The sequence below is a fragment of the Plectropomus leopardus genome, chromosome 5 (assembly GCF_008729295.1).
Source record: "Plectropomus leopardus isolate mb chromosome 5, YSFRI_Pleo_2.0, whole genome shotgun sequence".
Taxonomy (NCBI): domain Eukaryota; kingdom Metazoa; phylum Chordata; class Actinopteri; order Perciformes; family Serranidae; genus Plectropomus; species Plectropomus leopardus.
In genome coordinates this window covers 26,419,736-26,446,858 of record NC_056467.1, presented here as the reverse complement: position 1 = coordinate 26,446,858, position 27,123 = coordinate 26,419,736, and the positions used below count along the sequence as shown (strand labels likewise).

At 42.4% G+C, this 27,123-nt stretch overlaps 1 protein-coding gene across 1 annotated transcript in view; it reads left to right on the top strand.

Annotated features, from left to right (window-relative positions):
- Window positions 1-26,625, top strand: part of LOC121943513 (protocadherin-16-like) — a 90,864-nt gene extending 64,239 nt beyond the window's left edge. The window contains exons 3-21 of the mRNA XM_042487034.1: window positions 5,254-5,442; window positions 6,174-6,405; window positions 6,591-6,827; window positions 7,365-8,393; window positions 9,569-9,756; window positions 9,847-9,943; window positions 10,490-10,647; window positions 11,997-12,843; window positions 17,167-17,406; window positions 18,824-18,949; window positions 19,059-19,268; window positions 19,397-20,263; window positions 20,369-20,482; window positions 20,566-20,777; window positions 20,953-21,104; window positions 21,748-21,878; window positions 22,145-22,431; window positions 22,535-22,676; window positions 23,757-26,625. Of these exons, the coding sequence (XP_042342968.1) occupies window positions 5,254-5,442; window positions 6,174-6,405; window positions 6,591-6,827; window positions 7,365-8,393; window positions 9,569-9,756; window positions 9,847-9,943; window positions 10,490-10,647; window positions 11,997-12,843; window positions 17,167-17,406; window positions 18,824-18,949; window positions 19,059-19,268; window positions 19,397-20,263; window positions 20,369-20,482; window positions 20,566-20,777; window positions 20,953-21,104; window positions 21,748-21,878; window positions 22,145-22,431; window positions 22,535-22,676; window positions 23,757-26,347 (8,049 nt within the window). The 3' untranslated portion in view covers window positions 26,348-26,625. The remainder of the gene's footprint in view (window positions 1-5,253; window positions 5,443-6,173; window positions 6,406-6,590; window positions 6,828-7,364; window positions 8,394-9,568; window positions 9,757-9,846; window positions 9,944-10,489; window positions 10,648-11,996; window positions 12,844-17,166; window positions 17,407-18,823; window positions 18,950-19,058; window positions 19,269-19,396; window positions 20,264-20,368; window positions 20,483-20,565; window positions 20,778-20,952; window positions 21,105-21,747; window positions 21,879-22,144; window positions 22,432-22,534; window positions 22,677-23,756) is intronic.
- The last annotated feature ends 498 nt before the right edge of the window (window positions 26,626-27,123 follow it).

Below are 27,123 nucleotides of genomic sequence, written 5' to 3'. Positions count from 1 at the left end.
CATTGTTCCACACGGACCACTCCACATTACGTCACTCACCAGAGGGAGCATCTGTTAGGGCATGCTGCATTCTGGTAGTTGTAGGCTTTCTTCCCTTTTGAGCACCCAATTTGAAAAGTGTTTGCATCTTTATTCTGCAGAGATGGCCTAGTTTTATGTGAGGGCCATTTTTATATCTGTGAAACACTTTTGCAAGAGATTTAGGAATGTCTTCCAGTATTTTATGAATATAATATGGGTCAAAGTCACAGTAGCCACTGCTTCATAGTTATCTGAGCTTTGTTTGTTTGCACAGACTTCCTGGTGAATACAAAGATTTTGGCATAATCAAATGCAGAATAAAAAACAGTCTAGCTCTTCTGCTCTGGAGGAACCATGAGACAGTAATGAGCGATGACTTTATCCCAAGTGTTTGTACGCCGGTGTCTTTGCTTACGCATCTAAGGTACACTCAAAAGACATGTGCATGCAAAGTTTGATTGATGTGTGTGATAATTTCCTAGTTGGCAAACATTTACATGCGCACTCCGTCATTTGTGGCCTATTTGGATTGGCAGAGGTGCAGTCCTGATTGGCTGGTTTCACTTAGGACTACGTGAGACAGATTTGTTTGACTGGGCACTCTAAAATACGGGGAGCATGATTAAAAACTACATCGCCTTTATTTCACCCCGTGTTGGCCTCAATGGTTTCGGCTCTACATCATTCATTTACTCACAGGTTTTTGCACAAGGTCTGTCCACAGTGGGGCTTTTTTGCATGGCCGCACTATGAAGAAAGATAGAGGGGCAGTGGCTTGGGAAATTAAGGTCATGCCAACATACATGCATATGTGTTGTCCCGAAAAATATAAGAACACGGACTAGAGAGCTATAGTAGACAATCATAAATGAGAATTCTAATTGGCCTTTTGGGAAATTCAACTCTAAAAATAGAAAGTACCCAAATCCTGGGCTTGTTCTTTTCCAGGCCTGGCTCCTTCTCAGACCACAAAGCAAGCACACGGGCCAGAACACATCGGAGCATCCAAAAGCCTCAGGATTATTATTCCATTTGAACATATTATACATAAACATACAAAGGCATGTTCTCTCCTGTGAATCCTGTTCGCTTGATTAGACAGTCAGTCAGAAAGTCTCCTCTGGAAGGCTCTTGGAATCTGATGGGAGAACCACAAGTGCCCCAGTTATCTTTGGATTCCCCCAGCTTGTTTTACTAAGGACTCAGCCAAACGTTGCCTTTCCCCTGCTGATAAGACAGCTCCCATCATGCCTCACTCATACACACGGAGTGTAAGGAGAATACTCCTTGCTGCCGCTGATGATCTAAGATTACTCCTGCTTTTGAACTTTTAATCCAATAGAAATAGAGACCTTGCGTAATACCTATACACTGCAGTAGAAAGAGTAAAATGTCAGTGGGAAACGGAGAGAGAGGCCCCTTGTATCCATGTCAGGATGGATACGACAAAGTGGTGAAGGGTATTTTTCTCCCTCCTGCAGGGCGGAGAATTCCTGCTTCTGACTGGCACATCTTAAATGACTTTCTTGGTAATAAATATTTCCTTTTCTTCAAAATTTGTAGTATGTCCATGTACAGGACATAGTTGGAATACAGATTTTGTTTATTAAAAGATTTATAGGTTTAATGTGTAGGATTTAGATCGATATTTTGGCAGAAATATAACGAATATAACAAGCCTGGAAAAGTCATGGAATCTGTAAAGTCCTTGAAAATTTTGGAAATATGATAGAATTTTGTTCTGTGTCATAAAATAAATCGTGACACTGATCTTCCATGGATTTATTAGTTACTTTCTGTAGCGCAGATCTAATTTGCTTTGCTGTGTGATATATTGTTTACCATAATGTATATTCATTTTCTCCCCTGCCTTCAATCTTTTTCAAACAAATTAATCAATGAGCCAGCTAGAATGCTGGCAGTCACTCAGGGAACTCTACTACTCCATGTCTGTGCATCACCTATAATAATATAACTAACTTTTGGAGAAAAGTTTACGTTACCGTTTTATTCATGTAATACATTGTGAATTGTCATTGAAATTTTTTTTATGGGTCCTTGAAAAGTAATTGAAAAATTACTTTTAAAATTAAATTGAATTTTCCCACGAAAATTTGTGGGAACCCTCTTTAGTGTATGATCACCTGAAAATAAATATTTTTGTGCTTTTGTTACCTTAGAATGAGCCATTTATCTACATAGGGAGCAATTGCCACGTCGCACCGCCATGTTTCTACAGTAGCCCAGTACAGACAAACTGAGCAATGGCTCTAGATAGGGCTATCTGCGATTTTGCACTGGCCGGTGTAGTTAGCTGCCCTCTGCAATGTGTGTGTTGGATAAACACCATTTTTTTTATGTGAAACAACTTTGTTCAATTTCTTTACCCCTTTAAAACATTGGTTCGATTTGTTTTGGAGAGGAAGAGATCTTTGTGGATAATTTGGCTTCTAGTAAAAACCTCATGAACAGTGAACACTGAGGGATTCATATCTGAGAGAAGAATCAGTTGGTTTCAATCTTTAGTCTTCATCGCTAGTTGCCACTAAATCCCTTTAAATCGTACTTCTCCTTTAAGAAAAAATAAAGCACATTTGAAAGGAGAACAAACAAGTGCGTTAGTGTATTGAGATGAATGATGGATAACTTGTTGCTGTGACATTCCTGCTAAATTATATGACGTAACTTCCCAAGCAAGTTTCGGTCCTTATTCAAGGTTTTGTGGGAATCTTGTTTAGTTTAGAATCTGTTGAGATTTATCCCCACTATGTTACTGATTTATACTTTTAGCCACACTTTGTTAAGTTATCTTCGTCTCTCAGGGTTCATGGTTTGAGGTTTGCCTAATTGTCCTGCTCATTTTTCATTTGCATATGGCCTCGTATGTCATTTCATATGTGTGGCTGAAAAATTATAATCTCCTGGACAGACAAGTCTCTGCGTTCCAGCAAGATGACACTGATATGCTGCTATTAACTTAGAAATGAGAGTGCAGTTGAAATCTGCAGTCTCTGCAGATTCCAAAATAGACTGATTGCTTCAGGCATTCTACTTACAGTGGTTAGGATTTATGCAAATGTGATTGTGTGGTTTATTATCTTACAGTACATTCCCCTCAAAACAGCCGTACACTTAACTCATGGAACATATTGTTTTCAGGTTTTCAAGCCACATATGGCTCCATATATACCCTCACCACATTGTGCACAGTTGGAGCACTGGGAGAACTGTAATTATTAAAGCACAGGATCCTCCTCATGTAAATTAATTTCATGGAGTACACATCAGTCAGTCCCCTCTCTCTTCTGAATTTGGCCTTACAAAAAAGCTTAGTATGTCTGTAGCGCACACTGTGTTAAAGTCCTTTGCTCAAGTTTAAACTTTCTGAACTCTCAGGGAACCCTCAATTCAATGTGAATTGTGTGTTAAGTTTGAACACAGCAGTAAGTTTTACTGTGTGTCATTATAGATTCATAGAGTGGAAGGAGTTCCAACTCCCACCCCACCAGAAATAACTCTCATTTTCTTCCTTCTCTTTTCTTCTTCCTTTTTCATCTTTCTTCTTTCATTTTTCATTTTTTTGTATCACAATACAAATGTAGGTTTTTTACATTGCTTTTTTTTAGAAACAGTATGTGGGAGTGCTTTGTAAAAAAAAGTTTTATGGATGGTTGTGGCTAAAATGGAAAGCAACATGGAATCTCCTCAAATAGCTCGTAGATTCAATGACTGCCATGAATGGGTCAGTCACAGTGGGGGAAAATATTTTCCTACAGATCTCTTTGGAAATTTTGGAGCATATCTGCCTGCTTTTAAATTTTTTTGTAAGACTCAGGTTTTGCTAAAATGCTCCTTCAACCTTCTCTCCAACTGACACTCATCACAAAACTCTGAAGAAAACAAGCATATGTATCTGTGGGGTTGTTATAAATAACTTGTCCCGCTGCAAAATGATAAAATATTACAGTGAGCTGCAGCCTCCGCGCGTTAAAAGATGGAGTAGCTTTCTTGTATTGCTCTTGGTTTCCCCTTTCCTCATGTGGTTTATTATTCTTCTCTTTGGCTTGCGTCTCTGCCAGCTTTACAACTCCCTCACTCCTACACAACGCTCACCCTCTGTTAGGAGTTACAGTCAAGAGTGTGGGGCATGCTCTCTGCTGAGTCCCCCGTCTGCCATCTGCTCAGGAAAGAGATGGAGCCTGAATTACAGCAGCCAAACCTTCATCGCCTTGAATGAATGATTTCCATCTACTCACACTCATACCAATGCCATCTTTCAAAAAAGTCAGCTTTTGATGATAAGCATGGCCTGCCTTATTTTTCTTGGCCTTGTTCCCGATGACTACTCCATCTAACGCAGAGGAGGCTCCCTGCTGCTGAGTGTTGGAGCACCAGAGCATGAACCAAGCTTTTTTTTTTCTCTTCCAATTAGTGTTTTCCTAAATAGATCCATTTATAAAAGATGGAAGGAAGGAGATTTCTAATCAACTTGTGAGGTTTAACCCTTCGGTAGACTCTCGCAAACTACGATCCGTTGCCAACACTTGCAAACAATTATACTGCTGGTACCTAGGGGCCCGATCTGACTGGTCTATTTGCCTTGTGCTGTCTTGGGAGATCCTGTAGTAATTGAGTCGGCTCCCCGGCTGATGGCTTGTGAGCTGCTTTTATAGCTCCAGCAGTTCCAGCCCTCTGTAGATGTGCGGCATTATTAAAACCAGACCGCAAGTGGGACATTACATTAGGGTATAATGCGCTGCACTGAAGCATACTGTGTGGTATCCCACTGTTCCCCAGCCGTCCCTGTCACTGTCCTTTGCAGACAGACGCCACTCCTGAAGCAGGCAGTTTTCCCTGCTGGCAGGCCTCCCAGAGCCTGTAGAAGTCATCCTCCTTCCCGCCACCCTCCTTCATTCCCTCAGAGCCCCACTCTGCCAAAGGGCCTGTTTGGCTCATGCTCAGGCTCAGATAAACAACAAAGACCAGGTCCAAAGATGCTTTCAAAAGCCACCTGGTATGGTGCTCTTGTTTCAGTTTGTGGATTGCCATCACTCTTACCTCCCTCTAATAGAATTTAGATTTGATCTGCTGCGGCTTTAGAGTAGTATTATTAATGAGTATGGAAACTGCCGAGTTTATCCAGTAGGATATTTCCCATCCAACTTAATAAATTTTTCATTTTAATGCGCAATGTCGGAATGTTTAACCAATAGCATGTTTTCTTCTCTGTAGGTGACTGCGATGGATGCAGACGGCGGTTCCTTTGGCTCCATCACCTACTCCCTCGGCTCTGGCATCACCAGCGCTATTCCCACTCAGTTCACCATTAGCAAGGAGACCGGCCAGATCTGCACCAGTGCTGCACTAGACAGAGATCAAGGGGCGGCCAGCTTCGACTTTACTGTAACTGCAGTGGATGGGGTGAGCCACCATGTTTTGAAATCATGCTTAATGTGAATCCGTCGAGCCACAGAGTAATCCTATAAACACAGCAGCCGTGCTTTTCATGCAGACAGGAGAGCAAAGACACGGCCAACTGTTAAAAAAAGAAAAAAAAGTTTGATATGAGCAGCCAAGTGAAAAACAAAATCTTGAATGGCTCTCCATGGCAGGCTTACGCTAAAGAGTATATCCTGTTCACTTTATGCCAAATAATACTTAGCAAATAAAAGGTTTAAAATGAAAGAAAATTACTGCGGCCATGTTAAAGCAATCAGACGGAGAAATGCTTCAACTGTCAGGCAGTAATATTTTAACAAGTTGGACTGCCGCCTCCCTCGTTTTTGCCACCTGGTCCAAATGAAAAGCCTGCACTGTATTTTTTGTAAATGAAAAGCCTATGAAACAGATTGTTCAGTTGCGGCGGGCCCTCTCACCCTTCATGGGTCATGACATATTGCTCTTTCCCGAGGGAAACTATCAATCTGTATCCCTGCACGAACCTGCTAGGACTATATTTTAGAGGCTACGGCTATACATTGAAATTTTAACAGGGTTTACTGCTGCTTTTTACTTTTACTTACTTTGACCATTAATGTGGGCTACTCGCACCATAAATGTGACCTAAATCCAGCTTTCAGGTGTGCTTTTTTCCTGTTCATGATTTAATGTAAGTGAAGCTGTAACAAAGGAGCTTTTTGTTTCCTCTGCAGGGTGGACTGAGCTCAGTTGCCTATGTGAAGGTAGATCTGGTGGACATTAATGATAACAGACCTGCCTTCTACCCAGTCAACTATGCTGTCAGTTTGAGCACGCAGAGCGCCCCTGGGACATCTGTTGTCAGAGTGACGGCCTATGACCCAGACTCAGGCGAGAATGGAAGAATTACATACAAAACAGTACCTGGAGGGGCCTCCCCATACTTCACACTCAACAAAGACACAGGTTGGCACAAGTACTTTTCCAGTTCCTGTATAAACCTTAATTTATTTGCTAAATTTGATGCTAAAGAATTTTCTTCTGCAATTGTATTATTCAGTTTAATCAAATTTTGTCTTGCATCGGGTTTAACATTGTGTGATGTAAACATAGCCTGTTTAAACTTTGTCTACGAATTTATTTTTTCGTAGGCGTGATCTCCCTGTCTCGGTCTGTCTACGGGAAGGCAAACTCTGTCATACCCATGCTAATCTCTGCTCAGGATGGTGGTGGTCTGACTGCACTTGTCAATGCCAGAGTCAACATTAGTGTGGTCGCGGGACTAGTGGCACCGCCTGTGTTTGAACAGACTCAGTACTACTTTAGTGTGTCAGAGGACGTCTTGCGGGGGACAGTCGTAGGCATTGTCCAGGCCAGCAGTAAGACAGGTGAGGGCCCTTTGTGTGTGTGTGTGTGTGTGTGTGTGTGTGTGTGTGTATGTATATACATTATAATACTGTTTATTGCATAGATGTGTGTGTACATATGTATATATGTGTATGTAATTTTACTATCTATCCACTCACTCACTCACTCACTCACTCACTCACCCGCCCACCCTCTCACTCACTCACTCACTCACTCACTCACTCACTCACAGATTTGAGTCCCATATTGAACAGTTCAATGTCCATTTATCAGTCACACTGGATCATGCTGAAAAAGGTTTTTTCCTGCTCCCTGCACCACTTGTACAAATAGGCGTTGGGCCACTATACACACCTAACGCTGAAATAACATCAATCAAAAATTCCATTTCACAACTTTGTTTATATATCCATTTTCTGAGTTTTTAGAGCTCTGTTACAGTCGTGAAAGTTGAAAAATTACATCTTTGGAGTGTACGGTTACTTCAGTGCTTTTAGCGCAGCCTCATGGGCAATGGTAACGTGTCTCTGGTTTTTGTCATCTTTCTCCCTTTCCAGGCACCTCTAGAGATATCTCCTATACCATCAGCTCTGGGGACCCTGCAGGATACTTTACGGTGGATCCGGACACTGGGGCCCTAAGGACCAGTCTGCCCCTGGATCATGAAGTACAGTCAGCTCTTGATTTGGAGGTGCAGGCCCGCAGTGGCAACCCCCCTGCCTTTGGCCAGACCCGTGTCCACATTACCATTGCAGACATCAACGATAACCTTCCTGTTTTTCTGCCCTCATCCTCGGAGTCCCTGCTGCTGCCAGAGCACACAGAAATGGGCACAGTGGTGTATCGGGTCCAAGCTGAGGACAGAGACTCTGGAGTCAATGGACAGCTCACCTTCGACCTTTCTGCTCCGAGTGGAATCCAGAGGACCTTCAGCATCGAGCGAAGCAGTGGAGAGATCCGATTGGTAGGGAGCCTCAACTATGAAAGTGCCCCTCGTTATGACCTTCAGGTGATTGCCAAGGATAGTGGAGTGCCCCAGCTCAGTGCCACCTTCGTGCTTGTGGTTCATGTCCAGGCAGAGAATGACCAGGGACCTGTGTTTGATACCCTCACCTACCGTGTGGAGTTAAAGGAAGGGACTCCGATAAACACACGCTTCTTGCAGGTCAGGGCTCTGAACAGAGAAACCCCCGGTTCAGCTCACTTCAGCCCCCTGGCATATCACCTGCGTCCAGATGGAGATGCTGCAGGGTTTGGCATTGCTGCAGATAGTGGCTGGCTGTTTGTGAAGAGTGCCCTGGACAGAGAAGTAAAAGACATGTATCTTCTAACAGTGCTGGCGAGCCAAGGTCATGGACAGTTGAAGAAGACGGGCAGTGCCACAGTGCGGATATCGGTGACTGATGAGAATGACAACTCTCCTCGGCTCACACAGGAGAGGGTCTTCATGGCTGTGAGAGAAAACCTGCCTACAGGAACAGGTTTCGGTCACGTGTCAGCTTCAGACCGAGACAGTGGCCCCAACGGACGCCTCAGTTACCGCTTCCTGCACCCTGATCGCCACTTCCAGATAAACTCCCACACAGGTTAATTGAAAATGTGATGTTCCAATATTAATCAAAGCAGCAGTCACTTGTAATCTATTGGATTAGGCTTACTTAACTGGGAAACCAAAGAAAATCTGTGCCTTTATGCAAAGATTTTCGAAAAAAACAGAGCAGTTAAAAATGGAAACTAGTTTGCAAAAGTATGATTTAGAGAAGAAAAACAAAATAGAGAAATAGTTGCAAAATTCTACATTTTTAAAGCAGAAGATTATTGAAACAAAGATGAAGATGAATTGAGGGATTAATATGGTAAAAGAATTTTGACTCTAAATCAAGCTGTTTTTGAGAAAATTGCTGAAACTTAAAGTTTATTTTTACAGTGCCAACTTTAAGCCTTTGATAGTCCTTTCTTTTGCCTGAGCCAACTTTGGTAAGTTTTTGACATACAGATTTTGCTGCACAAACACTTTTAGTGGAGAAAAATTAAGAAGAAGAAAAAAAAGAGTAACATGAGTTAAACAATAAGGCTCCAAGAGCTACAAAAGAAAGAAAAGCTGCACTTCTGATATAATTTGTAAATTTTGGATGTTGTATAACTTATGTGGCCTTCAGAAGATTTAGAAGCATACCTGACCAAAAAATTCAAAATACTCAGTATTATGTTTTTGTTAAGTTGTACATTTCATATAGTTTTTGTAAATTGAACTTAAACTAAACCGAAATAGTCCTCCATCAATGTGAAAAACAAGCTGATTCCATTAGAAAGACTTTGTTTAAACAAAAAATTAAATTATGTGTGGAAATAAAACCTTTATCTTTGTTAAGTCAACTCACGCAGTCATCTCTAAAAGATGAGAGACTAGCATCTCCCTCAAGGTCATAAATTAGTCAGTTGATGGTGACAGTAGCACTAAGCATCTTGCTGGGCTCTAATTGGCCTGCTGAGCCTCTTAGTCTGTGGGTGGAGACTCAAGAGTCTGACTTGTGATTAGTTTCTGGCTGAATTATGAGACTCTACAGCATCTGCCAACCTTCCAAAACTCCTCTATTTGTGTGCATGCACATGTACACGTTCATCTGCGCACTGTGCATGTCCATTACTTGTGTGTCATTGATCAAAGCCTGCTGGCTCTTGAGTCTCTCATCGTTATTCCAGTCCTCTGGACTACTGCCTTGGCATGAAATCCCTCTCATCCACCCTCTACTCTCCCCAGGTGAAATCAGCACAAGGACTACTCTGGACAGAGAGCAGCAGTCGAGTTACCAGCTGGTGGTGGTGGTTCAAGACGGAGGTTCGCCCCCGCGTAGTGCCACAGGAACAGCCTTCATCACTGTCCTTGATGACAATGACAATGACCCCACTTTCACCCACAGCCAAGCGGGCAAAAATCTCATCATACAGGTGATGCTGCAAGACCACAACCACAGGCAGGCACAAAGTGAAATGTATTTCAAGTCTTTGACATATAATAATTTTTTCTTTAACTCATAGGTGACAGAGGGTCAGTCGTCTGGAGTTTTAATAGGCACACTGCAAGCCAAAGACCCAGATGAAGGGGAAAACGGAACTGTAGTCTACTCTTTGTCAGGTACAGTACCTGCAGGAAGTGAAGGTACAACTCATCTGTGCAAAACAGTCAACATTTTGGAAATTAGATAATAATAATAATAATAGTTATTAGTTTTAGTAGTAGTAGTATAAATAACTGTAGTAATGAGAAGAAAAAATAAGGAAAAAAAGGAAAAAACAATTAAGCTAAAAGAACAGCGATGTGAGAAAAGTAAGGTTGTTGGGGGACTTTTTGATTTTTTGTTCGATTTTATCTTGAGCTTTTTTGTTTATTTATTCATTATCCAGTCTGCTGTCATCACTGTTTTAGTTTTGTTTCCATGTAAAACACTTTGTCTTTGTAACTTTGTTAAGAAAAGTACTAAATAGACAAAGAATTTTTTGCTATCTACATGTGTAAATAGCATAAACATACGACATTATAGTTGAGTCGATAAGTAACACTTATGTCTAAAAATGGCTTTCTGCTGAAAAAATGCTTCAACTGACTGCCTGGTTTTGTGTATTTTGCTCTCCTGTGTACATCACATACAGTTAAAGTTTTGACTCTGTTTCTCTCTCTAAGGTCCCAGGGCTGAGCGCTTCTCTTTGAACCCAAACACTGGGGAGCTTCGTTCATCATCCCCTCTCAGCCACTCGGAGCGGGCTGAGTACACTCTGACGGTGACAGCTACTGACAGAGGACTGCCCCCTCGCAGCACCTCCTGCTCCCTCACCATTCAGGTCAGACTTTCACTGGAGCTCAGCCAGCACAAACACCCTCACTGCTCACCTATTTAATATCAAAGAATAGGCCCGGGGCTGAGAGGATCCGTGTCTCTGGGCCCCTCAGACTCACTGCAGACATATCAGCCTCACTTCTGACAAGCTCCCCTCCCATCCCCTCCCTTTTCTTCCCCTGCGACTTTTCAAAAGGGAAATTTCTATCTGAAATGGAAAAGTGGGTCTGAATCAAATACTCCCAGCTGGCTCGTGATGAGGGCCAGCTGTAGACTGCTCTGATCAAGGTCATACTCAATGACTTCAACACTTTTTTAATACAGTAGCCCGCAATGAGCAACAGGGCCATACACTCACGTAAAACACAGCATTGAAGGTAATTCAGTTAATATTTAATATAGAACAGAAAATGGACACAATGGAAGAACCCTGGAAGGGAATGCAGATTTATGGGTTCCAGGAAAATAGAGTTGCCATATAAACAGCTCCAATAAGTGCCAGTTCAGTTTTTCCTCTTTTCCAACAACAAAAAATGAAAGTCATAATTATTAGTTAATTGGATTAAACAGTGCAGTGTTGTTCTTGCCCACTGACGCATTTCTGTAATTTCCTTTAATCATCTTTTTAGACTGATTTTCTTAATCCATCGATGATAGGATGGGACTATACCAATTTATTTCTGGAACACTTCTTTTCCATCTAATGTGGAACCAATTTACAGCTTGTCATGTACGATTTCACAACAAACACGGCATATTTTTTCGAGTGCCTACTTACTGTGGGAACTGTGCTGTAGGATGCAATGCTGAGAAACTAGATCACCCCTTCAGCTAACCAAACCCTGTCAGTAATGCTGCTGAAAATTTGATCAGTGCAACCTCTACCTCCCCCCTTTACATCTGCATTTGTTTTATTAAGTGTGTCGTGTGTTACTTATGGGGCTCTTTCATACAAAGGAGAGACAAACTAATGTAGTCTTTGAAAGGAATCCTCATCAAAGGAAGTGTAAAGCTGTACACTGTAAAGAAGTATGTCCCAGTACTGAATTCAAACCCTCTTAGCATTTCTTCCTCTGATTGTGTTACTTTTATCATCTATTATTTTTCCTGGCAGCGACATGAGCACCAGATTAAGTGTGATTAAGGTTAGCAGGCGTGTTATTCAAGTCTATAAAAATCTCTTGTAACTGGTTTCATAGCGAGCACATACAGTGCACACAATCTGTTTTTGCTTTGCCCAAAAATCTATGAAACATTTCCATTCTTTCTGTTGAGAATTGTAAATTTGTGTTGCCACCAAGCAGCTAACTGCTGCACTGCTCTGTCCTCATACAGTATTCCTCCTCATTGCAGGTCCTCAGCACTAACAGACCTGCTTCTAAGACCAATTCACTCTCCATATCCTTCAACTCTGTGGAGGAGGCCAAGCCTGGCTCTGTTATTGGCTCAGTTCGCCTTCATGACAGAGAAACCCCAGAGGAGGGGGAGGTGACCTACACAGTGGTGGGGGGGACAGACCGAGATGGGACCTTTGTTGTGGACCGTCTGACCGGAGACGTGTATCTGGCTCGTCCTCTTGATTATGAACGAGACGCACGCTACACTCTGCAAATTGAGGTGGACGACCTCTCCCAGGCCCCTCCCAGCAGCACTCTGGTCAACCTGGACATTGACGTAGAGGACAGTAACGACCATGCCCCTCAGTTCCCCGAGGACCCCATTACCATCGTCATCTCTGAGAACATGGAGGCTGGCTCTTCTGTCTATACATTCCAGGCCATGGATAAGGATGGCAGTGGGCCCAACAGCGAGCTGAAGTACTCTATTCTCCAGCAGTGGCCAAACACTCCCGGCCTGTTAACCCTCGACCCCTCCACTGGGGTTCTCTCCTTGGGCCAGGAGCTGGACCATGAGGTCACCTCAAACCTGATACTGGTTGTCAAGGCAACAGACTCAGCCCTCGATGCCAGCCAGAGGCGCTGGGGTTCTGTCACAGCGAGGGTGTATGTAACCGATGAGAACGACAATCCGCCAGTTTTCAGCTCACCAACAGCTGTCAGTGTGATGGAGGACCAGCCAGTGGGCTTCGTGGCGTTGTATGTCATGGCCAGAGATGCAGACCAAGGGGAGAATGGCAGAGTGACCTACAGCATCCAGTCAGGCAACACTGGAGGAACATTCAGCCTCAACCCCAACACTGGTAAGTCCAACCCAGTTCCACTGGAGGAGGTGATGTGTGCTTTATGTTGCAAGGCACAAAGTAAGGATGCGGAGGTTGGGGTTGTAGATGGGTTAATCCAGGGGTGTCCAAACTTTTTTGAAATGGGGGGTATGTGACAATAGCTTGGGGCCAGCTGCTTCTTGCATTAAATGGGTTATTTTAAAAAGAAATCACAAAGAAATAAAACAAAGGCAACTTTCATCTTTCAGTGAAAATGTTGTCTTTACGCTTCCTTGCTGTGGTCATGTTTTCTACCTCGCAGGAAATGTCTGCTGTTAAGCCTGGTATACAATGTGCAATTTTGGGCTGTCCCAGAAAAAGAATAACCATCTTGACAGAAACGTGACAATATCTTTGGTCGTGGCTCTCAGTCAGTGGTCCCAAGTTGCGCAGTGAGAGAGGCTCAAGGATGACCATTGTCATGGTCGTGCAATGAAAGACAGCCTGGGATAAAATTGTGACAGTGTCAGAACTTTGAGATGACCATCACACTGTGTGAATGATGTTATGACCTACATCTACTAATCAACCATCCGAAATGCAGCATAAAATGACACACTGATCAGCATGATTCTGCTAAATGCTAATATATGCTAATACTTCAAGCTCTCGTTGCAAAACCTGCATGCCAAGTTGGGCTCTTTTCCCCAGCCACAACCTTGTCCAAGTTCTCCTCCTCATCCTTTTCTTCAGACTTTTTTTGACACACATAAATGCCACTATAGCGAGGGATCGCTTTGTTAGTTTGCATTTAGCTCTGAACATTACAGCAGTGTAGATGGATGATGAACACCAAGGACGTTTTGCTCTTGCGTATTGACATTGATGGACATAAGTCATAGCCTGCGATTCAGTAGGTGTTGTCATCACACGGTCTGCATTCATCAAACTTGATGTTGTAACCAAGTTTATTAGATCCATGTCACACAGTGTAGCTTGCACTAAATGTATAAGACTGCTAAAATCTCACACTCTGCAGGAGGCTTTAGGTAACCAGATGTTTCCTTGTTTACTGTTTATTAAAACATATTAGCTCTGCCTGCGTAGTTTTTACTTGATGCATGTCTACAAATTATTTGATAGTCCTGCCATTGTGAGGTAAATAGTGAAAATACAAAGTGATATTGCTTGGTCAAGAAAGTGTGTGGCACGCCACATATAGTATATTTTGAGAGTCAGGCTGAGGACTATTTAAATTGGTCCCAGGTTGGCCCTCCCAGACGGACTTTGGACGTGGCTGAGTTAATCATACAGCTGATTAATTAGCTAATTAACTGGTGACCAGTGTGTGTCCTTGTGCCCCAAAATGAGGGTTGAGTTTTTTCTAACAATAATTGCAAACTTTTTCTAACCCAAGCCATATTATAGTTGCAATGCACATAATTTAACATATTTTGGGGCACTGCAGAATCAACCATGTTCTGTCTGGTGATAGTGTTGCATAGGTCAAACAGAGAGAAATCTTTGGAGGAAAATTATGATATTCTGATTAAGCTTCTCCTTTCAAGGTGTTTTCTATAACTTTGTATTAGGGTTAACATATGGAGTCGTGGGAGTGTGATAAAAAAACACAGAAAACAATTATGATAAAAACATGAATTTTCAAGAGCTAAAAGTCTTTATCCAAGCTGTTTTTGATTGCAAATGGGAAAAGTTTGCTTTCTGAGCTTTTTGCCAGTAATTCAGATGACTCAGTACAAAGACTGAAGTCCACACACAGAGAGGAAGTTGTGGTGGATGAATGGGTCAACCACAGGACTTTCAACCAGGAGGGTTTGTGTCTTGTGTGAATCAGCGTTGGCTCATTATTTTTAGTTCTTTGTTGACTTATTGTTATTAGTTTATTTAGGATCCATAGCTCCTGAATGCATACTTCAGCAGATTAGCTGAATAGGATGCTTCATGTTAACATTATTTTTCATCAGATTCACCAGATCACCAGATTTAATCCTGGGAATTTGCCAAAACTTCCATTTTGGAACTATATTTGAACTCTAATGGGACTTCTTGATTGGATGTTTGCTGGGATTCCTTGTCTACCAATGGCATCTGTGGTTTCATGAAGTTGATCCAGCCTTGCAAAATTAAGCTATGTGTTTTTTCTCATAAATTGGTGACTTTACCTCAGAGAATTTCTGATTTTCATTGGAGCCATTCCCTATCCTATTTGTTTTAATAATACTAATACTTTCAGCTTGTCCTCTATAAATATGTATAGTTCCAGTCCCTGTTGTGAACTCCAGTACATTGGAATTACTGAGTTTTGGAAACCCCTTGCTCATGCTGAAATATTTTCAATTTAAGCAGACAAGCGAATCTGCATCTGTTCACCTCTGTTTGGATCTTTTCATGGTATTTTTTCAGCATTTGTACCACCTTTAAATTTTACTTGGCATTGCATATGTACTCACCTTTCCATGTGGTTCCACACAACCCCCCAACCACAATTACCAAACCTCCCCCTACATAAACACACACAAACTTTTGTAATACTCTGCTTACGTCTTAGTGCCACACAACTCTTGCTTCACCTTTCATGACTTATTTCTTTCAGTTGGAGGCCAGACAGACAGAGTAGCCTGCCAAATATTGAACACGCAGGCACGCACACACACACACACACACACACACACACACACACACACACACACACGTACACACACACACATATGCACACACGCACACACACAACCCATCATCTGTTATTGTGGATCTATTCCCATGAAAGACCAAAGAACCTCCTGCTCGGGCTTCTGGGAACCATTAGAGAGAGGATCAGTTACGCGTGTTTGTGTGTACGCGCGCGTGTGTGTGTGTGTTTGTGTTTGTGTGTTTGTGTGTGTGGGGCTGCACATATGTGTTTGTGTGCTTGCATGAGACTCTTTCAGTTAGTCAAAGTTGACCTTGGGCTATTTGGTCCTGTGGGCTTTGTTGTGGTGTTTGAGACACGTGTCAGCCTTGGCTCCGCCTTCCCCCTTTAAGTCACCAACTGGGATGCCCCTTAGAGCAGCTCTGGGATGGAAACATTCAGCGTCTGTCATGCAAGCCACTTCAGTCCAATGTGTGTGCTCATCTTGAAGTGTTTTCATGCACACTGGTTATTTGTTAGAAAACTGACAGAGTTAATCCTCTGAGCACCTGGTTTGCTCCCGTTTTGGGGTCAGTGACCACAGACCCGGGACCATTTCTGTGAGCTCTTTTTTCATTCCTGTTACTCACAGTTTGCCACATTAGACAGAACTATCAAGTTATTATTAGGAATATATAAAGTCACACAGTGAGACACATTCTCATCTCTCATTGTCAGAAGGGAGGTCATTAATTTCACTTTTGGAGCACAGGGAGAGTACACTGGTGATATATTGAATTGCTTCTTTACAAGAGACAGCACCATTCAGGGATTATCACATCAAATGCTGATAAATGACCTGTACATATAAGCGAAGAAAAATGTGTTTGTTGTTGGAGCAACCTCAGCTAACCCTCACACTGCAGTCCAAAGTGTTGGCGCCACAAACCTCACTTAGGCTTAAGATGTTGGAATTAAAAACATCCAAAATGAAAACGTTTCCCTGTTTCCCACTGTCTTTTTGTTCTGCCCATGTGTTATCAGTGACCAGGGATACGGCAGGATCACAGGGGAGTCAAATTTGGTGAAAATATTCCAGCCTGTAACTCCTACCAGATTAAAGGCTTAGGGGCAAGTTATCTCAGTCCTAGCAAGATACAAAGCAAAAACATGCAACAAAAAAGTTAAAACCAAACAGCCCTGACTCTCTGTTTTTAACAGTTGCAGCTCATTTTAAAGCATGAAATTGAAATTGAATCAATGCAAGCTCTAACCTCTTAGGGCAGGATAATGAAAAGGCAAGGGTGCCCCTAATTTCTACGGAGCACGGCAGGCCTGGTTGTTGCGTGTCTAGAGCGTGTGTTTACTGCTTCTTTCTCGATGGCTGCGGCATCTCCAATGGAAAAACTCATAAACTGTGGCCAGACTGCTGGGCTGTTACAGCAGTGGTGGTGGTAGCACTCAGGTAGGCAGAGCTGTGTGTGTGGATGAGATTAACTCTGATTTGGCCCTCACACGGCAACTTTTCACACTTGCATTTTAAATTATTTGACTACACACAGCCGTGGACAGTGGCATGTTTTATTGCCTTTGATAGCACGCTTTCATAAAGTAGTTGTCTTGTGTAACTGCCTCTGCAAAACAGGCTATAATAAAGTACACCCACACGCAGACACACACACACATACAGGAAATCTCTCCTCACATTTCACCCCTGATTCATCTCTCTACAGGCTCTCTGTCTATTTTCAAACCTCTGGACCGTGAGGAGCAGGACGTCTTTAACCTCACAATAACCGCTGAGGATCATGGGATACCCCAGCACTCGTCCAGCCAGCTGCTGTGTGTTCATGTGATTGATGTTAATGATGAGGTGCCCTGGTTTGAGGAGAGTCAGTATGAAGCCCAGATCTCTGAGAACCAGCCTCCAGGAACTAGCGTGTTGACAGTGTCCGCCTCTGATCTGGACCAAGGTGAGACAGACAATGTGCACTTGCTTAGTTATGGCAGCTTTGGTGCAGTATGCAGTCCGACTTTTCTAGTCAACCATGCGTTCTCAGTGACCCCTGATTTGTTCATTTGCAGGTCGAACTACCACCAGCGGGAAAGTTAATATTTTAATAATGTTGATATAATGGGTAAATAATTTACATGTCTAAAACAACTATGTTATGATGTGAAACAGGTCTAAACTACATGTTAACATATAATCATGAAAAAGCTGATTATATGTAGTTACATGCAACCTAAATGCCCTTTAAACCAAATTTAGTCTTATTTTAACCTTTTGAAACCTGAGCCAATTGGCTTGAAAGAAGGCTATGAGCAGTTTAAGAAAAAAAGACTGAAAAATTAGAAAGAGACTTTTTAAAAAAGTTAAAAGAAAATGAGCTAAAATCAGCAAAAAAAAATTACCTGAAAAAAGTGCTAAAATAAAAACAAAAAATGTATGTATGAATAATAAATGTATATATTTCTATAACCTTATTTTAAATGTATAATTATAATAGCGATAAATATTGTTGTTTTTATATTTTTTAATTTTTTTAACTAGTTATTTGATAGTTCTGTCTCCCATTTTAAAAGCATATTTTCTGGTCTTTTTTTGTCACCCTTTACTATTTTTTTTGCAATTGGTGGGACATTACATTTCATTTCAATCAGTTTTTGAAAGAAATCAAACCAATTTGCTCATGTTTCAAAGGTTTAAATGCCTGTGAAATGTGTCTGCAGGCAAAAAAGAAAACTGATGTTGATCCACATTTCAAAGGGTTAAACAAGACACTTAGATAGCTTTTGAATGGCAAATTACTAGAATCATGCCGTGTGTGTACGTGTGTGTGTGTGTGTGTATTCTTTAAAAATAGATATAAAATTGTGCTGCTTCAGCAGTTGAGATTGTAAAATTGCCTGTAATTCCTTGCAGCCTTCATGTGCTGAGTATGTGTCCACATTACAGACATAAACAGTTGTTTTTAATTGTTGACTCAGTAGGGTGGGGGTTTGGGTACAGAAAGAGTGCATTCCCTCAGACTTAGTCAGAAGCACATAAAACAGAAGGATTATAAACTTTCTGTCCAAAAGCAATTAGAGAAGTAAACAGGTGAGGTTGCCAGATTGCTTTCTGTTAGCACGCAATCTGGCATCCAGACACCTGAGGGAGGGCTGTCACTGCCAAACGCTTAGACAGCAAAACTAATGACAAACAAACAAATCGGGATACAAGCTATTAACAAGAGACAGCAAATACCTTCTACTTAATGCTCTGTTTTTGTTAAATATTTACAGATTATTGGAATTAATATTCTTCACTTTGGAGACATTTTATTATTGGTTTATATTTTTTTCGATGTTTAAATTAAGGCAAAGTCACTGTGTGTTTTTCTGTAGGAACTAATGGGCAAGTGACATATGGTGGTATTTCAGAGGAGGGCTTCAGCATCAACCCAGTGACAGGTGTAATAACGACCACTAAGTTGCTAGATAGGGAGCTCCAGGAGTACTACACAGTGACAGGTAATACCCTTTCACTCTCCTACACCATCACATACTTTTCAAATTTGTCGTTAGTTACTATTAATGCTGCTGTGTTTTTTTTCGTTCTTTCTTTCATATGTTTCGACAGTTTATGCAAAAGATGAAGGCCTCCCTCCCAACTATGCCAAAGCCACAGTGAGGATCAGAGTGCTTGATGAAAATGACAATGCTCCTTTCTTTGGCCGTCTCTACTACACTATAGAGGTGCCTGAAAACCTGGAGGCATTACCTCTGTTCACACTGAGAGCTATTGACCAGGATGCAGGAGATAGTGGAGAGATAAGCTACAAAATTACAGGTGATTCGGCAGTTTGTTTTGTTGTACCATTCAGTTTCTGTCTTATCAACTTAACTGGTTCAATGATTCTGCATTGTATATTATCTTTGATAAGTTTTTATAACCGTTCACCACTGCTCTCCTTGCAGCTGGAGATCCATCAGGAGACTTCCGCCTGGACAGACAGTCAGGTGTGCTGTCCACCTCAAGGCCTCTGGATCGGGAGAAGAGAGCTGGGTATACGTTAACAGTCACAGCTCAGGACCAGGGCCACCCTTCCCTCAGCGGCACAGCTACTGTTGAGGTGACCATTATGGACATCAACGATCACAGCCCCCAGTTTCAGAGTAGCAGCTACACTGCAGATGTCTCAGAGGATGTTCCCATTGGCTCGCTGGTTCTGGAGGTGAAAGCTGTTGATCTGGATCAGGGCCCTAACAGCCAGGTGCTGTACTTTCTGAGCCGTGGCTCTCAGAGCATGTTCATCATAGACCAGAACACAGGTCGCATTATCACAGCAGCACCCCTTGACAGAGAGAGAACTGCTTCTTACACCTTTGAGGTGTGTGCCACTGACTCCTCCCCAGGAAACCCACGAAACTCTACTGCCCAGGTGACGGTCTACATTCAGGATGTGAACGACAACGCACCCTTCTTCATCCAGGACCCTCTTATTGTGAACATCTCCGCCAGCAGTGTGTCCAGTCGCCGAGTGCTGGCCACCATGAGGGCGGAGGACAAGGACTTTGGGGCTAATGGCTCTGTGTTTTATCGTTTTGCCAACCCTGTGAGGGGCTTCACCATCAACTCGCTGACGGGAGACATCCAGGCCACAGAGAAGCTGCAGACTCTGACACAAAGCCAGAGGACTTTGATAGTTCAGGCCATGGACCAGGGAAACCCGGCTCAGTCCTCCTTGGGGGTGGTTATCATTTATATCAGGGAACAAAGCTACAGGGGGATTCGCTTCTCTCGTACGGCTCGAGACGTCAGTCTGCAGGAGAACGCTGCCAAAGGTTTTCATATTAGATTTTTATCTGTTTATTTGAACATTTGTGAATGTAAATAGGATATAAGTTCAAGTAAAAATCTCAAACCAACTGTGTTTTTTTGCCTTACAGGCACAGTCGTAACGCAGACTCAGGCCCAGTACCCTGATGGCTCTCAAACTGGTATCAGCTACAGTCTTTTCAGTGGAAACAGAATGCAATCCTTCGGAATAAACTCCATTACTGGTAAGTGCAGAGATGGCAGCACACATTCTTAAACAATGTTTTCCAAATCTAAACTGTGACTCACTGTTATTTCTGTGAATTAGGTGAAATATGGGTCCAGAAATCTGAAGAACTAGACTATGAGGAGACTCCAAAACTCCGCCTTGTGGTGAAAGCTGAGACGGCATCCTCCAGCTCCTACATGGCTGTCAACTTAATCCTTCAGGACGTCAACGACAACTTGCCACGCTTTCAGCTCCAGAACTATGTAGCCTACATTAGAGAGGCACAGGGCTACGATTTTCCCATTATTCAGGTGTAGTAGCCTGTCCCCCACACATTTATTATGGTTGGCTGTTTTCAAAGTGTGAAGTTGTAGAAAAGAAAAGAACTCGTGCTTGCTTACTAGTCCATGTTACACTGAAACAGCTGTAAACTGTAACAAATATTTCTGTATTTCTCTTTCCAAAATGGGTCGGTCATTTCCTCAGGTTGCTGCAGATGACCTGGACCAGGGTCAGAACGGTCAGGTGACCTACTCTATCAGGTCATCATCCATGAGTGGCTTGTTTAAGATAGACCCACTGACTGGCAGCATCACCACTGCAGCCATAATGGACAGAGAGATCTGGACGCAGACAAAGTGAGTCTTTTTTTTCTCTTTGTCTGTTATCACATCCTGCCATGTGGTTCCCCTCAGTTCATCTCTGCCCTTCACACATGCATGTTTAATGTTTGTTACAGTGATAATGTCCATTCTCTCTCAAATAATTTTGTAGTAACTTTATTATTTTAATTGTAAGGCTATTTTTGTGTGAATTCCAATTAAAAATACCTACATTTTTCTTAATAAATGAGAATATACTGTATGTTTGCATTACTGCAGTTTGCATTAGGTTGTCTTTGAACAAAAGCTGCTCAGAAAGTAGATTCAGTTATGGAAATAGAAGAGAGAATTTGTGAGAAATACAAATGAGCTGATGGTCATGCACCAAATTTATATAAAGAAAATCATGTTTGCCCTGCAGACTGTGTATTTTAAAATCAGATTGTGAACAAGTTTTGTTTTATAGATTTTTTTTAAATTTGTTTCACAGTCACTTTTTAATGTTGAAAAATAAGATCTGATGAATTCCAGATTTGCATGAAAACAAAAAAAGTGAGCCATATTTCTTGTTAGAAAAAAAAACAACTTTTTATGCTCAGTCTGAAACAAAACGTGCTGATCTTGGTGGTGGGTGAAACAGTTAAAAGTTCAGACACTGACATTCATTATGTGGCACCAGGCTTGTTGTTACGGCAACAGACCGGGGAACCCCGCGGCTGGCTGGCTCTGCCACCCTCACTGTGATCATCATCGACCTCAATGACAACAGTCCCATGATTCCTCAGCATCGGGAGATCCGTGTGCCGGAGGGTAAGTCAGCTTCACAGTGGAAGTTAGTGCAGTGATCTTATCATAAAGCCTCACATCGCAGTTCACTCAGCGGGGCTCACTGAGAAAAGTCTGACCCTATTACGAAACAAACTATTGCCAAGTTCCTCTGTTCATTTCCTGTCTATTAGATCAAGGCTTTTCAGAACAGGATATTTCTTGATAAAGTTTTTCTTGTGCTTTGTGCTTCATTTCTGCTGCAACCTGAATGTCTTCTTTTCCTGCCTCCCCGCCTTATTATCATACAGACACTCTGATCGGCACAGTTATCACCCAAGTAACAGGAAATGATGTGGACTCTGGGCCAGCCCTCTCCTACACACTACACCTGGATATGAGCAGCCAGGGCATGTTTGGGATTCATCGTTATGGAGGAGGGGTGTCTCTGACGGGCCATCTGGACTATGAGGAGAGGACGTGGTACACTCTGACTGTCCGCTCATCTGACTCTAAACATGAGAGCGAGGCCAACATCACTGTGCTGGTGGATGATGTAAACGATAACGCCCCCACCTTTACACAAGATTTGTATCAGGTGCAGCTGCTTTCACACACCTGCATATACCACCACCTTTTTGACTGTTAGATATAGATTGTTGATGTATATACCTATACCTGTATTGTGTGTTTCTCATTAGGTGACGGTATCAGAGCACCTCCCAGCAGGCAGTGCTGTCATCACAGTAACGGCCACAGACTGTGACTCCGGGGATAATGGGAAAATTAGCTACAGAGTAATGTCATCATCTAGAGGCGTCTTCTACATTGACCCAAGCAATGGTGAGGTTACTGTGTGCACATTTATGGTTATTTATAACTGTTTCCCTCCGCTTAACCTAGAGCTCCCTTTAATTACCCTTCATAAAAATGTGGTCCCCTATGGCTCTCCTTGGATATGCATTTGAGGTTTGCACACATTTGCAACAGATATTGCAAAATATTTAATCATTTTGTTCATTAAAGTTATTGAAAACCAGATTTAATGTTATTTGCCTCAGATGTTTTGCATGACATAGCATCTAAAAATAAGTGAATTATAAAAAAGGACTCTTTATGCCTCAAGCTATTCTGTCTCCTGTTCTAAAATGCAACTCCTTTGCATTACATAACGCTCCCGACAAACCTGGTACTGTGTTTACAAAATTAATTACAAATGAAATATTTATTTGAATCATTCATTTTTATTTAACAGCAAGCTTCCCTGTATTTTAACCCTTTAAACCCCGGATCAACATCAGTTTTCTTGTGCTTGGTTCAAATGCCTTTCACAAGCATTTAAACCTTTCAAATGTGAGCACATTTTGTTTAATTACTTTTGAAAACATGGGGAAAAAGGCAATCCGCAATATCGCATGAAATGTCCTGCAAATTGCAAAAAATAAGTAAAAAGTTACAAGGAAATGACCTGAAAATAAACGTACAAAACCCAAAGGAGAATTCTAAGAAAATTATAAAATGGCAAGGCGGAAACATCAAGAAACCTGTATTTGAATGTATTATATTATATACTTTTTAATAGTTTAAAAAAAAACATATGTTATTATTTATTTATGTTTACTGTTTTGTTTTAGTACCCTTTTCAGCAGTACATTTCCTGTTTCTTATTCTTTTATTCTTCTTTTTTGTTGTTTAATTCAGGTAATTTTTAAATTTTTTTTTAAATAACTTTACTAATTTCTTGCTTTTTGGGGGGTCTTTTTTTGTTAGTTGCTTATTGCCTTCTTTTCATGTGTTTGAAAGAAGTCATTTTGCTCAGATTTTAAAGGGTTAAACAACTTTGATAATATATATGTTGGGGTCTGGAGAGACAAATCAAATAAAATTGCTCTTTTTCTGACCATGCTCTTTGTAATCTTACAGGAACTCTGTTTGTGAACCAAAAAACAGAGTTTGATTTTAAGAATCCCTCCATCCTGGTGGTAATTGAGGTGCGAGACCAGGGCACTCCATCCCTCTCATCCATTGCAACTGTCCAAGTGCAAGTGTCCGATGTCAACGACGATGCCCCCATCTTCCACCAGTCAGAGTACAGAGCCACTGTGAGTGAAGATGGACTTCCTGGATCAACTGTTCTGACATTAGAGGCTGTGGATGGAGACCTGTCCCGGGATAACTGTGGTTTTGATTTTGCCATTGCCAGTGGCAACTCAGGAAATGCCTTCCAGATTGAGAGCAGTGTGCGCTTCTTGGAGGGGCAGGGCTTCCAGACAGTCGGCAGCCTGATCCTGGTGGAGGAGCTGGACTTTGAAGCAGTGCCAAGTTATAACCTGACTGTTGTGGTGTCTGATCGTGGAATCCCTCAGCGTAGCTCGAGCGTGCCTATCCTTATCAGTGTTACAGACGCCAACGACAACCCTCCAGCTTTCAGCCGAGCCGAGTATAGTGTGGTGCTGAGCGAGGGTGCAGCAGCAGGAACTGAAATCTTGCAACTATCTGCAACAGATCCTGACTCTGCTCCCAATGGAGAGGTGCAGTACTCAATAAGCTCAGGGGATGAGACGAACCTTTTCCAAGTGGACCAGTGGACTGGTGCCTTGAGGCTGCAGAGACCTTTGGACAGTGAGAGGCAGTGGTCCCATGTGATTGTTGTCCAAGCTACTGATGGTCAAGGACACTATGCTTTGGCCCCAGTCAGTATCGAGGTGAAGGACATCAATGATAACCGTCCCTTCTTTCCCCTTAAAGTAATAACTGCGAGCATCAGGGAAAACCGACCCCAGAATGCCTTAGTCACCATGCTGCATGCAATTGACCATGACAGAGGTGCTTTTGGACAGCTGAGGTACTACATGTTAGACAGCTCTACAGAGGGAAGAGAGGCCTTCTTCATGAACCAAACTTCAGGAGAAGTACGGACTCGCTCTACATTTGACTTTGAGAAGGTAAACTCCTTCCATTTTGTGGCTGTTGCCATGGATGCGGGCAATTATTCTGCTACTGTAACAGTGCAGGTTTATGTTACAGGGGAGGATGAGTATGATCCTGTTTTCACCTCGTCCGAGTTCTCATTTGAAGTGCCTGAGGGAGCAAAGAAAGGCCAGATCATTGGCAAAGTGCAAGCCCAAGATGAGGATGGAGGCGTGGATGGCATTGTCCTCTACTCTCTAGCAGACAGCTCGCCTTATTTTGAAGTCAATAAATCAACAGGAGAGATTTCCTTAAAGATGGACAGCTACAGTAGACATGTGAGTCGCTCGAAAAGAGAGCTGCGTGTAATGACATTGGACGTGACTGCTCACAGCCCTCTGGAGACATCCCGCATAGCAGGGGCCAAAGTTACTGTAGATGTGACCCATACATCATTTGGTCTCACCAATGACGTGAATATGCTTCTTATCAGCGTCATTGCAGTTTCACTTGGGACCATAGTCATACTCATAATAATTGCTGTTGCACTCTTTTTTGTTAAATTAAGACGTCAGAAAAGGGAGAGAAAAGCGCACGGACGGACACCGGCGTCAGGCACCATGCTGCACAAGTTTGAGGAAACAAAGATAGCAGCAAACGAGATGATATACCATCAGGCCCTGCCTGGATACACAGCTGATCAGAGTGGCAGCAGTGGGGGTCCATACACTCGCGGTGGGTCCCTTGATCCCTCCCACTCCAGTGGCCGTGGCTCTGCTGAGGCAGAGGCAGCAGAGGATGACGAGATCAGAATGATTAACGAATACCCACGAGTGTCAAGTATCTCCTCCTCCATGCAGGAGCGTATCTCTGCCCGAGGTCCGGACTCTGGAATCCAGCAGGATGCAGATCAGCTGTCAGATGTGTCCTGTGAGCCCTCCATCGACTGGTTCAAAGGGAAGAAACTGGGCAGTCTGAATAGTACTTTACTAGCTGGCCAGGTGCCAGTCTACAGGGATGAGGGGGGTGGGTATGTGGGTGTGGGACGGGGACTCAGCATCTCCCACCCTAAAGATTATACTTTTCCAGAGGATGGAAAACCTCCTGTTGATGGCTCGCTGACAGCCATCGTGGCTAGTGATGAGGAGCTGAGGGGCAGCTATAACTGGGACTACCTGCTAAACTGGTGTCCCCAGTTCCAACCATTAGCTAACGTTTTTACTGAAATAGCACGTTTAAAAGATGAAACAGCTCCTCCTCATCCCCGCAGGTCGTTTCATCACAAAGCAAAGGCCGAGTCAAGAATCGACCCTCCTCCTCTCATAACCTCTGTGGCCCACCCCGGGGCCAAAACTGTACCTCCGAAGCCTGCCGTAGGGAGGACGTTCCCACACTTGGCTTCTCTACGAAGATCTCCCCTCAGCGCAGAGGGATCCATCTCCTCAGTCGCCATGTCTCCAAGTTTCTCCCCCTCTCTCTCACCACTGGCAGCACGTTCTCCTGCAATTACACCCTTCAGTGTCTCACAGGGCCCCTCCGCATCGATGATCAGCACAACCGAACACAATTTAGAGCACAGTGAGGAGGCAGAGTTGAGGATTTAAAGACAAATTCTGAAGGGTGAATTAAAACAGAGTCATTGCTGTCCCAGACTTGTTCTACTGTATGACCACAGGGGCTGCAACATGAAATGAGTAAATGCTATCTCTTTCTCAAGAGTACACATGGTTACACTAAGAAGTCCAAATAACTGAAGTTCTGGTGCTTACTGAAGAAAAGCTTAACTACACGACTAACAGGCCAAAATGGACTTTGCCTTTTTTGTGTATGTTTGTGTGAAATAAAAAAAAAAACTCCTCATTCTTCTGTTGATCAGTGTTAATTTGCACATCCGAATGGAGATTCATACATGATGTCAATATTTTGTACAAAAGCATTGTCTATATTTTTATATTTACATGTGATTTCTGACAAGAAATGGCATTAAAGTGTCAAAAGGTTGCTAAAACCTCAGAATATATTTCTATATTTGTATATTTGTAGTTTGTACTGTAATGTTTGTACTGTATGTTGATTTTTTCTCTTGTAATTCTTAACCTTGTGGTTTTAAATGAAGCTCTTCATCAATGCTTTATGAATTGGGATTGTTGTAACAGATTATTGTAAATATTTATAGAGAAAGTGACGTCCTTGCTTGAACAAATGAAACATCAGTCAGAATAGACTATTGTGTGATCGGGTTTTCTACCGTTCCAGTGTTTGATCTCAGATCAGAAGGTAATCATGAATGTGAAATGCTGAAAAGTTGTCTTAGTTCTCAACATTTGTCCTATCATTTTTTGCAAGGGAAATGAAACGTGACATCCAATGATCGTGTCCT